General features: G+C 36.0%; 1 protein-coding gene and 1 long non-coding RNA gene across 2 annotated transcripts in view; one reads left to right on the top strand and one right to left on the bottom strand.

Moving 5' to 3' along the window:
• LOC113889115 overlaps positions 1 to 15530 on the bottom strand; it is a 47055-nt gene that overhangs the window by 29434 nt on the left and 2091 nt on the right. Inside the window, exon 2 of the long non-coding RNA XR_003510152.1 lies at positions 8019 to 8137. This is a non-coding gene — a long non-coding RNA (uncharacterized LOC113889115). The remainder of the gene's footprint in view (positions 1 to 8018; positions 8138 to 15530) is intronic.
• TSHB (thyroid stimulating hormone beta) lies at positions 1567 to 6877 on the top strand. Its single transcript, XM_027535946.1, has 3 exons — positions 1567 to 1672; positions 5938 to 6100; positions 6540 to 6877. The coding sequence occupies exons 1-3, from the start codon at positions 1614 to 1616 to the stop codon at positions 6792 to 6794; spliced, it is 477 nt and encodes a 158-aa protein (XP_027391747.1). The 5' UTR covers positions 1567 to 1613; the 3' UTR covers positions 6795 to 6877.

The raw sequence follows: 15530 nt of genomic DNA, 5'->3' as shown, positions 1-15530 counted from the left end.
AGATGGTGACTGCAGCCATGAAATTAAAAGACACTTGCTCCTTGGAAGGAAAGCTACGGTAAACCTAGACATATTAAAAAGCAGAGATATCAATTTGCCAACAAAAGTACATATAGTCAAAGCTATGGTTTTTCTAGTAGTCATGTACAGATGTGAGAGTTGAACCATAAAGAAGGCTGAGCACCAAAGAACTGATCCCTTCAAATTGTGGCATTGGAGAAGACTATAGAGTCCCATGGATTGCAAAATCAAACTGGTCAATTCTAAAGTAAATCAATCCTGAATATTCATTGAAAGGACTGATGCTGAATCTCCAATATTTGGCTACCTGATGTAAAGAGCTGACTCATTTGAAAAGACCCTGATGCTTGGAAAGATTGAAAGCAAAAGGAGAAGAGGGCAGCAGATGATGATATGGTTAGACAGCATCATTGATTCAATGGATATGAATTTGAACAAACTCTGAGAGATAATGGAGGACAGGGGAGCTTGACGTGCTGCAGTCCATGGGGTGGCAAAGAGTTGGACATGACTTAGTGACTATACCACCACCACAACAATAACAGCAACAACTATTTATTGAGCATTTATTATATGCCAGACACTGTGTTAAGTGCTTTACACAAACACTGATATTACCTTCAAACAGGCAAAGAAACAGAAGTAAAAGAGAGCTCAAGCATGCTAATGTCGTATAGCTAGTAGATGACAGAACCAGGATTTGAGCTCAATCAGTTTGAGATCTCAAAATATTTGGCCATTTACTTAAATACTATTGTTTCCCACATGTAAATTTTATTTATTGTTTTAAATTCAAAGAAAAAACAAGATATTTTGAACTATTTTAATCAGCAAGTTTTAATCAGCAAGATATATACCAGTTGTCCTGGATTGCCATAAAGTTGCCTTGGCTTTATAGATGAGCAATAATTTTATATATCTCTAAATAAGCATTTAGATAAAATTTGGGGCACTCAAATTTCCCCAAATTTTTCATTCCCAAGACTGCTGCTGCTGCTAAGTCACTTCAGTCGTATCCGACTCTGTGTGACCCCATAGATGGCAGCCCACCAGGCTCCCCCATCCCCGGGATTCTCCGGGCAAGAACACTGGAGTGGGTTTCCATGTCCTTCTCCAATGCATGAAAGTGAAAAGTCAAAGTGAAGTCGCTCAGTCGTGTCCGACTCTTCACAACCCCATGGACTGCAGCCAACCAGGCTCCTCCATCCATGGGATTTTCCAGGCAAGAGTACTGGAGTAGGGTGCCATCACCTTCTCGCAAGACTGACATAGACTATATTAAGGGTTTTTTTTGTTTGTTTGTTTTGAATTTGTTTTTTCTCCTTCTGTGTTTATATTTTTTTAATATTAATAAATATTAATAAAGGATGTATTTACAAGAGTAATTTTATTTTGAAATAGGAGAAAAGGAAAATTCATGCTACAATAATGTCACAGTTTCCAGAGGAAGATGTGAAGTTGTTTGTCTAAACACATTTTATTTGAGATTCAGTATGAATTTTCAATAGGTGGTTTTCAGATAAGAAAGCAGTAATTCAAATGTGATTATGTAAACAAGAGGATCAGAGAGGAATTATCCTGAAGGGTATAAAATGAACCACGAGCTTTTAGTCTGGGTCATTACAACATCAGCTCACCAATGCAAAGTAAGGTAGGTGTCTACCCTGAGAAGGCTTTGTGAAACGAAATGTTGCTATTCCAAATTATTCTTATTTTCATCATTTTAGCAAGTTTTTAAAAATGGCAAATGGTGAGTGATAATTTGCTTTGATAAGCTCTAGAAATACTAATTACTGCTCCAAAATTGTTGAATGGTGGGTGAAGATGAATAAACTACATATGTAAGGATAAGAAAATTTTCTACTGACTTCAAAGAAGAGGAAAAATTGGTCAATTCCCTAATGAAGGCTGATTGCTATTCATGGCCTTCCCTTACTGTTTACATTTGATTTAAATGTTTTAATCAATTGAATAATCTATGTATTAAATCCTGTCAATTACTAATGATTATTTTTGATGATAATGTACTTCTGAGAAAACTTGGAGTAAATTCAGTTTGGGGTACTTGTGGAGGTAATTTACTCTGTATTATTTTAGTTGTAGTTAACCCGCCTTGGATAGTGTCCAAAGCACATATATATACCTTTTGTATACCTCTCTAGAAAAATATATTGCTTTAGCGTGGTTCCTGGATTGTTCATAGGGTGGACAATTGATTCTTTTCATAGCACAGTAGGGGATTTGGAGAAAAAAATTTGTGAAAGAAACTAGAATAGAGAGAAATGTGCTTAGAATAAAGGTAGTAAGAACAAAAAAATGAGAGAAAATGTTGGGTAGGGGACAAAGCAAAGAGGATATCTTGGAATCAGGAAAAATGTTGCAAGTGTAGATGTAGATGATCATGGCACTGAAAAGGGCATCTCATCATTTGTGCCTGAAGTCATGCCTCTGTGCTTAGGTGCTCAATGAATCATTTATGAATACTTTTAAAGGAGGTGATTAAGTTGCAGAGGTTGAGAGTCCAGGTGACGATACAAGAGAAATTGTGGCAGGTCTTATAAGGAGGTATTAACTAACACTGATTTATATACTAAATGTTATATAGTTACACAGTCTTCTGTAGCATTCCAAGTGCTTCATGTGTATTGTTTTATTATGATTTTAGGAAGGAGTATATGGAAAAATGAAAGCACAAATTTCTTAATTTCTTAGTTACATACAATTGCAATAAAATCTGGAAGCATAATTTTAGATCACTATTAGACCAGGGACCTGACACAAATTTATCACATAGAATCATACTCTGTATGTGCTGAAAAGTCCTTCCTTATCATCTTCTGGGTCTCAGTGTTTTTTTTACAGCTGAAGAAATTAAGGCCCAGAAAAATTCTTTGGGTGAAGTTTTACTATTTGCAATAAAGGAGAAAGAATAATTCTTACTTTATTTACTGTTATATAGCAAAGATGATTCAGCACTTTTAATTTTTCTTTTGTTAGCTTGGAGTTTTACATTTAAAAGAGGAACTTCAGAACAATTTAGAGTGTCCATAATGGATATGAGAACAATGAGTAAAAGTTCCAAGACTGTTTTTTAAAAATTCTACAGTTTCAAAAAGGATCAGATGTACTTGTCTCTTTCTGCTTTGCAGATGGGGAAATTAGGCCAGACAGATTCAATATTTTAGTTGATTTCTCATAGACCTATGGGAGATCTTGAAATGTGTTGCTTACCTTCAGAACCAATATTCTCATCACTAGGTTAGCACATATCTATTTTATATAGATCATATGCCTAAAAGTTAAAATACGTGAAATTAATTATTTCCTATGGCAAAAATCCAGTGGTTGGCTGACTAAATGGGCAAGAACTGTATGATCATGGTGTGTGAGCATTTTATGTCATTTACTCAGTCAATACTTTTAAGATCCTTCAGAGGATTCTCTAAGTCTGTGGCTCTAAAATAATGGAACCAGCTCTACCATAGAGGGAGCTCACATTTGTGAAGCACTGAGAAAACCAGACTCTATGAGCAAGGAATTCTTGTAATTTTGCTCTTGTGCTTTTAACCTGTTCTTTTGCTGTACACAATTTCTGTAATTTTGTTTCTTGGTATTTCATACCAAGAATATGCAAATTTTATTTGAAAGTATTTACCAGAAAACCCTTTTTAGTGGGTGAGTTCACTTCCTTGTCCATATAGAAAAAGTCTTTGATTATTGTGGTGTCAGAGTCATAGTTTCAAGTCTCTGAGCACTTAAAACACTAACTACTTTTTGTAAACATTTGTTCTTATTTATCTTGAGTGGATATCTAGGAGTAGAATTGCTGGGTCATCAGTTAAGTATATGTGTAATTTTATAAGAAACTGTCAAACATTTTCAAAATATTTTTATGTATCATTTTACCATCCCACCAACAGCATATAAAGGTTCTATTTACTCAAAATCATCACCAACACGTGGTGTTATCAGTTAAACAATAGGTATTTTTCTTAATTAGTGTTCATCGTTATCTCTTTCACTAGACTGTCAGCCCTTGAGGTCAAAGACTATAACATCCATTTTATATCTCTCAGTGCCTAGTTAAAATGCTCAATGTATATTTGTCTAGTTCATCTGTAGTTCTCATTCTGCAAATAGGAGACTGGTTGGAATGGCCACTAATCTCTGGAAGCTGACATTTAAAATACCTGTTAGCTTGTTGACTTGTGGTTTCATTTTTTTCTTATGAGTTAATTAAAGACAAAAATTCTTTAACTTGTTAACTGAGGCTGAGTCCATGAGATTTCAATTAATGGAAGTTTTAGTATATGCAGTTTAAAAATGCTATTGGAATATAATTGATAGATTTGAGGAAAATTTGAGAAAAATCTTGATACAGTCTTCTTGATTGAATGAAAGTGAAGGTGACGTCACTCAGTTGTGTCCAACTCTGCGATCCCATTGACTGTAGCCTATCAGGCTCCTCCGTCCATGGGATTTTCCAGGCAAGAAAACTGCAGTGGGTTGCAATTTCCTTCTCCAGGAGATCTTCCCGACCCAGGGATTGAACCTGGGTCTCCTACATCTGAGCCACCAGGGAAGTCATTCCACCATAGTTTGGCCCCAGATTGAATAACAATGTTTAATGAATTATAATTTATTTAATAAAATAATAAAACAAGTTTGTGTTCAAAGCTATTCCATGAAGATATGTATTTTCTTTTCTGACTATGATCCTTGAGAAGGTAAAGAATCCAAATATGCCAAGCCAACTGTATGGTATTTATAAGATGAAAAAAATCTTCTTAATCTTTGAAGTGATCAACTTATATCCCAAAGTCTCAAACTTGATTATCCCCTCTCAGTGGCAAAACTGTCATAACATTATCCAGCTCATTACAATGACCAGTTGATAGTGAACACACTCTTCATCAGGGGGCTCTCATTATTTAGGGCCTGAAATCATACCTCTGTGTTTAGGTGCTCAATGAATCATTTATGAATGATTTTAAAAGAGGCAATTAAGTTGCAGAGGTTGAGTCCTCTGATGTCTTCCATGTAGCCAAAACTTATTTTACTTTCCTGGCTAACCTACAGTGGGCCTGTCATCCTTGATTGTGTTACTCTCATTGTGTCAACCTATATTTTTTGCCTCCATAATCTTTTTAAGATAATGAGTTCCATACAACTTCAAGTAAAATAATTTTATTTTTCCAACTCTATTTCTTTCAACTTTAAAGGAATATCCCAAGGGTTAAGAAGAGGGGTTTTTAGACTGCTGGGTGTAGCCCCGTAACACCAGTGTAATTTTAATTGACCATTTTTGGACTTTCTCTAGCCTTGTCTTTCTTGACAGACATTGAGTAGAATCATACACAAGATTATTTGCATTATTTGAGCTTATACTCAAGTTTGATCATTCACTTCCTTGATTTCTTTGCCCTTTCTTATTATGACCAATTTGTTGGCCTTTTAAGCTATTGAACCAAAATTTTTAGAAAAGCACGTTTCTGGGAACGCCCTTATTGAAGCCTATTAACTCACTTCTTACAATGATAAAGGCAGGTATTTTGATTGTTTCCAATGAATGAATTATTTTGTACTTAGTTGACTACATGTCCCTGCTACTTTTCTGTTGTAGTGTTTCAGCCTCGCCATTTCACTGGATCTAAGCGGCACTTGCAAGCAGGACTTTCACTCTGTGAGCTTTGTCATGATGGGGTACATGGGTCATAGCCACATCTAAGTGTGCACAGAAAGCTTATTGAGAAAATTAACTATTCAAAAACACTAATATAGGGTCTAAGACAAAGTAGGTATTCAATACATACATATATTTATACACACACAAATACACATTATAGCACTTTCCAAACGTCCCTTCTGAATGTTCTAAAGGATACATGTAATATCTTAATCTTATCTTTGATTTAGCATGACTGCTACCTTCCTGATGTCCATGATTTTTGGCCTTGCATGTGGACAAGCAATGTCTTTTTGTATTCCAACTGAGTATATGATGCATGTCGAAAGGAAAGAATGTGCTTACTGCCTAACCATCAACACCACCATCTGTGCTGGATATTGTATGACACGGGTACGTAGTGCATTTCAGTTCTTTTAGCTGAAAATTAGATAAACCTAGACCCAGTCCTTTTCTATCCAGAAAGAAAATGAGATAAACCACAACCTCATTTCCAAAATCTAATTCTTGTTGGCTCTGTAGAGGTAGAGTGCACAGGTTACAGTGTATACTCAGCACAGTGGACACAGATAACTGTTTGTAACAGCTTTTTCCAAAATTTATTTAAATGGCATATTGGTCGCATGATATAAGATGAAAGAGAGGGAGTGTCACTTTTATCTCAACAGGGTTTAGTGTGGATATATTAAGTTGGCATTGGGAAATGGAACTAAAGAATCCTCCTCGAGTCCTATTTATGACAAAATAATGTTAATTAATTTTTATCTGTTTCCATTACTATATATTTTCTAAAGTCCTATCGCATTATGCTCCTTTTAAATTCTTTCCTCAGGATGTCAACGGCAAGCTGTTTCTTCCCAAATATGCCCTGTCTCAGGATGTGTGTACATACAGAGACTTCATGTACAAGACTGCAGAAATACCAGGATGCCCACGCCATGTTACTCCTTATTTCTCCTACCCGGTAGCTATAAGCTGTAAGTGTGGCAAGTGTAATACTGACTATAGTGATTGTATACATGAGGCCATCAAAACAAACTACTGTACCAAACCTCAGAAGTCCTATATGGTGGGATTTTCTATCTAATTTTAATAGTAATGTAATTTGCAATTTGGTTAAATGTATTTACCTAGAATAAAACTAATAAAATATTGACATATTTCACAACACCTTGTGTACATTTGAGTACTATTTCATCCATATCCTACCCATTCATGCATTAGAGAGCTTAAGGGCTTTAGAAGAAAAGGGGAGTGAAAGAGCATTTCCAGCTCATATGAAGGATGATTTCCACATGAAAGGGCAGAGTGGTAAAATGAAGAACAGGGACATGAGTTACTAATGAAAGCCAGTCTTAAGTAGACTCTTTTAACAGAGGGCCATGAGGTTCATCTTAGCCTATTAATAGAAAATGAATATGGGAAAGCTACAGAGTAATGTTATCAGGCCCTGAAGTAACACATGGCATCAGTATACTGGAGACACCTACTTCCAAAGGCTGAAACAAGACTGGAGCAGAGGGGAAGAGTAAGGAATATGTGAAATTTGCAATATAGTACTTTATCCTGTCATTCAAATGCACAAGATAAAACTTCACCAAAACTCAGTAAACAGTATATTCTAATCTATTTAATTACTCTGGTGGGCCTACTGACTTATGAAAGCTATACTCCAAAAGCTTAGATAAGAGGCCATGATCATTTTACATGTAGAAGTCTAAATCCTTTGTAGTCTTTCAGGTAATTTGAGACATTTTTCAGCAACTTGTGCTGTTTGGGCTTTTGATGTCATGAAAAACTAGTATAATTATGAAAGATTTTAGAAATAGTGTTAGAGTGTGAAGGGATTTCATTGAGAGGAATCATCTTAAATTCTAACCTAAACCTTCAATATGGAAACACTGTTTTCCAGTAAATTTGCTTAGTAAGTGTTTTGTTTTTCTTTTCCTTTCTTAAGTACTCTTTCATGAGAGTTTGATTTCAAGAGCTGTGTGAAGTGACAGACCTAGTCCCCTGCAGACCTGACCTCAGAAGGATGATTTATCCTGTATTTTCCATTTCTCTCTATCCAAATTTTGGATAGAGAATTTGCCACTGGGTGAAAAGCATTGTCGGCAGGGTCAGTTGTCTTTGCTATATCCCACAGTCACTGGTTGCATTAACGTGGGCATCATGTAAATACCTGCAGGCTGACAGTGTCAGGGGATGCTAAGGCAGTGCAGATGGATTAGTACCCAAACCCATGCTCCGCCGACAAGGACACAGTAGTTGTACATTTATATGCAAAGTCAGGAATCCAAATTATTCTTACCTTAATATCTGAAGTTGATATTAGGATGAGCTCCAAATATTAATCTGGGTCTTCGGGTTCTCGTATTGCTTGATGACATGAACACTTAAAGCTGCAGGATTATAACATTCCCTCTGAATCTGTATATTGAATATAGATATTTGATTAATGAGTAAAAAGTCTAATGTTTAAACCTAACTGGTACTAATCACATAAGACTTTCACAGAATCTGAAAAATGTTTTTCAAGAACTTGAACTGTGGAAAGGCTATGAGGTTCAGAGAGAGCCCTTATAAATATTCAAGCTCAGAAGACTTTTTTTTAAATTAATTACTTTATTTTAATTGGAGGCTAATTACTTTACAATATTGTAGTGGTTTTTGCCATACATTGAGATGAATCAACCACGGGCGCACATGTGTTCCCCATCCAGAACCCCCCTCCCGCCTCCCTCCCCATTCCATCCCCCAGGGTCATCCCAGTGCACCAGCCCTGAGCACCCTGTCTCATACATCAAACCTGGACCAGCAATCCACTTCACATATGATAATATTCACATTTCAACGCTACCCTCTCAAATCATCCCACCCTTGCCTTCTCCCACAGAGTCCAAAAGACTGTTCTTTACATCTGTGTCTCTTTTGTTGTCTTGCATATAGGGTCATCACTACCATCTTTCTAAATTTCATATATATGCATTAGTATACTATATTGGTGTTTTTCTTTCTGACTTACTTCACTCTGTATAATAGGCTCCAGTTTCATCCACTTCATTAGAACTGATTCAAATGCATTCTTCTTAATGGCTGAGTAATTCTCCATTGTGTATATGTACCACAGCTTTCTTATCCATTTGCCTGCCAATGGACGTCTATGTTGCTTCCATGTCCTGGCTATTGTAAACAGTGCTGCGGTGAACATTGGGGTACACGTGTCTCTTTCAATTCTGGTTTCCTCAGTGTGTATGCCCAGCAGTGGAATTGCTGGGTAGTATGGCAGTTCTATTTCCAGTTTTTTAAGGAATCTCCACACTGTTCTCCCTAGTGGCTGTACTAGTTTGCATTCCCACTGACAGTGTAAGAGGGTTTCTTTTTCTCTACACCCTTTCCAACATTTATTGTTTGTAGACTTTTTAATAGCAGCCATTTTGACTTGCATGAGATGGTACCTCATAGTGGTTTTGATTTGCATTTCACTGATAATGAGTGATGTTGAGCAGTTTTCATGTGTTTGTTAGCCATCTGTATGTCTTCTTTGGAGAAATGTCTGTTTAATTCTTTGGCCCATTTTTTGTTTGGGTCGTTTGTTTTTCTGGAATTGAGCTGCAGGAGTTGCTTGTATATTTTTGAGATGAATTCTTTGTCAGTTGCTTCATTTGCTATTATTTTCTCCCATTCTGAAGGCTGTCTTTTCACCTTGCTTATAGTTTCCTTTGTTGTGTAAAAGCTTTTAAGTTTAATTAGGTCCCATTTGTTTATTTTTGCTTTTATTTCCATTACTCTGAGAGGTGGGTCATAGAGGATCCTGCTGTGATTTATGTCAGAGAGTGTTTTGCCTATGTTTTCCTCTAGGAGTTTTATAGTTTCTGATCTTACGTTTAGATTTTTAATCCATTTTGAGTTTATTTTTGTCTATGGTGTTAGTGTTCTAGTTTCATTCTTTTACAAGTGGTTGACCAGTTTTCCCAGAACCACTTTTTAAAGAGATTGTCTTTTCTCCATTGTATATTCTTGCCTCCTTTGTCAAAGATAAGGTGTCCATAGGTGCATGGATTTATCTCTAGGCTTTCTATTTTGTTCCGTTGATCTATATTTCTGTCTTTGTGCCAGTACCATACTGTCTTGATGACTGTGGCTTTGTAGTAGAGCCTGAAGTCAGGCAGGTTGATTCCTCCAGTTCCATTCTTCTTTCTCAAGATAACTTTGGCTATTCGACGCTTTTAGAACAATTATTTGTTCTAGTTCTCTGAAAAATACTGTTGGTAGCTTGATAGGGATTGCATTGAATCTATGATTGCTTTGGGTAGTATACTCATTTTCATTATATTGATTTTTCCAATCCATGAACATGGTATATTTCTCCATCTATTTGTGTCATCTTTGATTTCTTTCATCAGTGTTTTATAGTTTTCTATATATAGGTCTTTTGCTTCTTTAGGTAAATTTATTCCTAAGTATTTTATTCTTTTCATTGCAATGGTGAATGGAATTGTTTCCTTAATTTCTCTTTCTGATTTCTATATTGTTAGTGTATAGGAATGCAAAGGATTTCTGTGTGTTAATTTTATATCCTGCAACTTTACTATATTCATTGATTAGCTCTAGTAATTTTCTGGTGGAGTCTTTAGGGTTTTCTATGTAGAGGATCATGTCATCTGCAAACAGTGAGAGTTTTACTTCTTCAGAAGACATTTGTCATGTGGGCTTTCTCCTTCATTAAGGAGGCTAGGCCTGGACATGGGTATAGTGGCCTGTACCACCATGGAATCTTACAGTGGGTGCATCAGAGACAACTTGTTTCCTTCCACTGAAGGCAATCCATTTGGGTTAGACACATATATGTTGTATTAAACTACTTTTGAAAATGGAGTTGTCCAAGCAAAGAATCCTTGAAAAGAGCTTTGGAATTGGCATGACCCACAATTTACCTCAACTGGATCCATAAACTTGAGTATATGGAAATGCTGTTTTGGAAAGTATTAGTATTCTTTGGGTTTAGAAGTGAGACAATAAATAGAGAACTTAGAACAAATAAGAAATAAATAACAAATGAGCATAAATGAGAAACTGAAGAATAATTGCTTGTGTGAGAAAAGAAAGATGGAAATTTGGGAACATGTTCTGAATTGGTCTCTAATTCAATCTCAAGTTTGAAGGAGTCAGTTTTTGGCAGAGGATATTTGAGATTCAATTCCTTAAAAAGAGTCCCTCTTGTTTCTCATTTGACTTTGCAATATAAAGAGTTCTTTCATAACCTAATGGATTTGGAATCAGTGCAATAATCTTTGCATTTCTAATGGCCAAACTCTTTAGAAGTAAGTGAATGTACCAAGATGATATATTGTCAGGTAATAGTGTGATGATTCCTGATATAAGGAAATTCAAGTAATACAAGTTCTCTTTTAGAGGAAATGTACCTCAACATAATAAATGTCATATATACAAGCCCATAGAAAACATCATACCAATGAAAATGTTTTCTCTAAGATGAAGAACAAGACAAGAATATTCACTCTCACCATAGTATTGGAAGTCCTAGCCAGAGCAAGTAGGCAAGAAAAAGATAAAAGATGTCCAAATTGGAAGTGAAAATGGTCACTGCATGACACTATATATAGAAAACCCTAAAGACTTCTGAAACATGTATAATATCATGTATTAAATGAGTTGCCAGTCCAGGTTTGATGCACGATACTGGATGCTTGGGGCTGGTGCACTGGGACGACCCAGAGGGATGGTATGGGGAGGGAGGTGGGAGGAGGGTTCAGGATGGGGAACACATGTATACCTGTGGTAGATTCATTTTGATATTTGGCAAAACTAATACAATATTGTAAAATTTAAAAATAAAATTAAAAAAAAGATTTCATCAAAAAACTGTGAGAACTAATAAATGAATTCAGTAAAATTTCAGGATACAAAATCATGCATAGAAATTGGTTGCATTTCTATACATTAGTAATAAAGTAACAGAGAAATTAATAAAACCATCCTATTTACAATTGCATCAAAAATAATAAAATACCCAGGAGGTAAAAGTCCAGTACACTGAAAACTATAGGACATTGATTAAAGAAACTGAAGAAGACCCAAATAAATGGGAAGATATTCTGTGCTCATGGACTAGAAGAATTAATGTTGTTAAAGTAAATTTCCATACTACCCAAAATGATCTACATAATTCAATTCAATCTTTATCAAAATTCCAATGCTAGTTTTTACAAAACTAGAACAAACAATTCTAAAATTTGTATGGAACCACAAGAGACCTCAAATAAACAAAGCAAATTTGAGAAAGAAGAACAAAGCTGGAGCATCATCCTCCCTGATTTCAAACTATATTGCAAATCTATAGTTATCAAGACAGTATGGTATTGGCATTAAAAAAGACAATCAATTGAACAGAATAGAGCACCTAGAATAAAACCATGCATATATGGTCAATTAATATACAACAAAGAAGCCAAAATTATACAATGTGGAAAGAATAGTCTCTTTAATAAATGGTGTTGAGAAAACTGGACATCAATCTGCAAAAGAATGAAACTGAACTACTTTGTTACAGCATATACAAAAATCAACTTAAAATGAATGAAAGACTTAAAGGTAAGACCCGATTCCATAAGACTCATAAAAGAGAATGTAGGCAGTATGCTCTTTGATGTTGGCTTTAGCAATATTTTTTCAATCTGTCTCATCAGACAATGGAAACAAAAGCAAAAATGAACTACATAAAACTAAAAATCTTCTGCACAGCAAAGGAAACTATCAACAAGATAGAAAGACAACCTACTAAATAGGAGAAGGTATTTGCAAACAATATATCCCAAGGGGTTAATATCCCAAATAAACAAAGACTCATATAACTCAACATCAAAAAGATACATAAGCAATCTGATTAAAAAATGAGCAGAGGACCTGAATAGACAGTTTTTCCAAAAAATACATACAGATGGCCAACAGATACATGAAAAAATGTACAGTGTCACTAGTCTTTGGGAAATGCAAATAAAAACCACAATGAGATAGCATCTAACACCCGTTAAATGGCTATTATCAAAAAGAAAACAAATAGCAAGGAGAAAAGGAAACCCTTGTACACTGTTGGTGGGTTATAAATTGGAGCCACCATGGAAGACTGTATGGAGTTTCCATTAAAAAATTGAAAATAGAGCTACCATATGATCCAACAATTCCACATTTGGATATTTATCTAAAGAAAATGAAAACACTAACTGGAAAAGATATATGCACCTCTATGTTCATTCCTGCACTATTTATAATAGTCAAGATTGTAGCATCGTTGAAAACAACTAGGTGGCCATGGATGGATAAAGTTTTAGTAGATGTATATAATAGACCACTGCTCAGCAGAGAAGGAAATCTTCCCGTTTTTGACAACATGGATGGACCCTGAATGTACTACAAGTGAAAAATTCTGATGGAGAAAGACAAATACCATTTGATTTCACTTATATGTAGCAAAAACCCCCAAATAAGCCCAGAGAAAAAGATAACAGATAGGTGGTTGCCAGAAGAGGAGGGTGGGGGTGGGGTGGGTAGATGAAATAGATGAAGGGAGTCAAAAGGAACAAACCCCCAGTTATAAAATAAACAAGTCATAGGGGTGTACAGCATGGTGACTGTAGTTAATAATAGTGTTGCACAGTTGAAAGTTACTGAGAGTAAATCTTAAAAATTCTCATCACTAGAAAAAAATTCTTTAACAATTTATGATGACAGATATTACCTAGACTTATTGTGGTGATCATTTTGAAATATTTACAGGTATTGAATCATTAAATCATATACCTGAAAGTAATATATGTCAATTATACCCCAATTTTTTAAAAGTTTATTTTTTTCTGTATGAGATTGCCTCCTTTACTGAGCAGCAAGTCTGAGTTTAAGTGCAATAAAAATTCTTTTTTTGTGTGGTATCTTTCACTCTACTTTTAATGTTAAGTATTAAGTTCTTCCCTACCCTCTCGTTTCTCCTGGCCAATTTCTACTTAGCTTTTAACACAGCTATGTCTCACTTTCTCTACTTCTATTACTTTTTACTTGACTCATTTGTATGTGTTCTTCAGGACTCAGTTTGGTGTCCTTAAAATTCAGGAAGCCTCTCTCCTCTGACCATCCTCTCCAAGGCTGAGTGGATCCACTCTGGGTTAACGATAATCATAGCACTTACCTCACGGTAATTATACTTTCCTGTTTTCCACTCTAACCTCCTTGAGGGCAGAGACTTGCTTTGTTCATATTAGCATATCAGCAGTCTCATACAGAGTTTTTTCAAGTGTACAAAATAGTAGTTCCAAAACAAAGTAAAAAAATAATTCTAATGTTAGAGTGGGTTGCAAAGAAATAGAGGAAAACAACAGAATGGAAGAGACTAGAGATCTCTTCAAGAAAATTAGAGATATCAAGGGAACATTTCACGCAAAGATGGGCTCAATAAAGGACAGAAATGGTACGTACCTAACAGAAGCAGAAGATATTAAGAAGAGGTGGCAAGAATACACAGAAGAACTGTACAAAAAAAGATCTTCCCAACCCACACCCACATGGTGTGATCACTCACACTCACCTAGAGCCAGACATCCTGGAATGTGAAGTCAAGTGGGCCTTAGGCAGCATCACTATGAACAAAGCTAATAGAGGTGATGGAATTCCAGTTGAGCAATTTCAAATCCTGAAAGATGATGCCGTGAAAGTGCTGCACTCAATATGCCAGCAAATTTGGAAAAGTCAGCAGTGGCCACAGGACTGGAAAAGGTTAGTTTTCATTCCAGTCCCAAAGAAAAGCAATGCCAAAGAATGCTCAAACTACCGCACAGTTGCACTCATCTCACATGCTAGCAAAATAATGCTTAAAATTCTCCAAGCCAGGCTTCAGCAATATGTGAACCGTGAACTTCCAGATGTTCAAGCTGGTTTTAGAAAAGGCAGAGGAACCAGAGATCAAATTGACAACATCCACTGGATCATCGAAAAAGCAAGAGAGTTCCAGAAAAACATCTATTTCTGCTTTATTGACTATGCCAAAGCCTTTGACTGTGTGGATCACAACAAACTGTGGAAAATTCTGAAGGAGATGGGAATACCAGACCACCTGACCTGCCTCTTGAGAAACCTATATGCAGGTCAGGAAGCAACAGTTAGAACTGGACATGGAACAACAGACTGGTTCCAAATAAGAAAAGGAGTATGTCAAGGCTGTATATTGTCACCCTGCTTATTTAACTTATATGCAGAGTACATCATGAGAAATTCTGGGCTGGATGAAGCACAGGCTGGAATCAAGATTGCCGGGAGAAATATCAATAACCTCAGATATGCAGATGACACCACCCTAATGGTAGAAAGTGAAGAAGAACTAAAGAGCTTCTTGATGAAAGTGAAAGAGGAGAGTGAAAAAGGTGGCTTAAAGCTCAACATTCAGAAAACTAAGATCATGGCATTGGGTCTCATCACTTCATGGCAAATAGATGGGGAAACAGTGGAAATAGTGGCTGACTATTTTTCTGGGCTCCAAAATCACTGAAGATGGTGATTGCAGCCATGAAATTAAAAGATGCTTACTCCTTGGAAGGAAAGTTATGACCAACCTAGACAGCATATTAAAAAGCAGAGACATTACTTTGTCAACAAAGGTCCATCTAGTCAAGGTTATGGTTTTTCCAGTAGTCATGTATGGATGTGAGAGTTGGCCTATAAACAAAGGTGAGTAATGAAGAATTGATGCTTTTGAACTGTGGTGTTGGAGAAGACTCTTGAGAGTACCTTGGACTGCAAGGACATCCAACCAGTC

The sequence above is a fragment of the Bos indicus x Bos taurus genome, chromosome 3 (assembly GCF_003369695.1).
Source record: "Bos indicus x Bos taurus breed Angus x Brahman F1 hybrid chromosome 3, Bos_hybrid_MaternalHap_v2.0, whole genome shotgun sequence".
NCBI classification, from domain to species: domain Eukaryota; kingdom Metazoa; phylum Chordata; class Mammalia; order Artiodactyla; family Bovidae; genus Bos; species Bos indicus x Bos taurus.
This window is presented reverse-complemented; position numbering and strand designations above follow the sequence as displayed.

Excerpts from the sequence above, each read along its gene's own strand:
- TSHB (XM_027535946.1), top strand. The coding sequence starts at position 1,614 with ATGAACCACGAGCTTTTAGTCTGGGTCATTACAACATCAGCTCACCAA. Across the intron at positions 1,673-5,937 it reads GCTCACCAATGCAAAGTAAG|CATGACTGCTACCTTCCTGA; the intron begins GTAGGTGTCTAC and ends TCTTTGATTTAG. Across the intron at positions 6,101-6,539 it reads CTGGATATTGTATGACACGG|GATGTCAACGGCAAGCTGTT; the intron begins GTACGTAGTGCA and ends TTCTTTCCTCAG.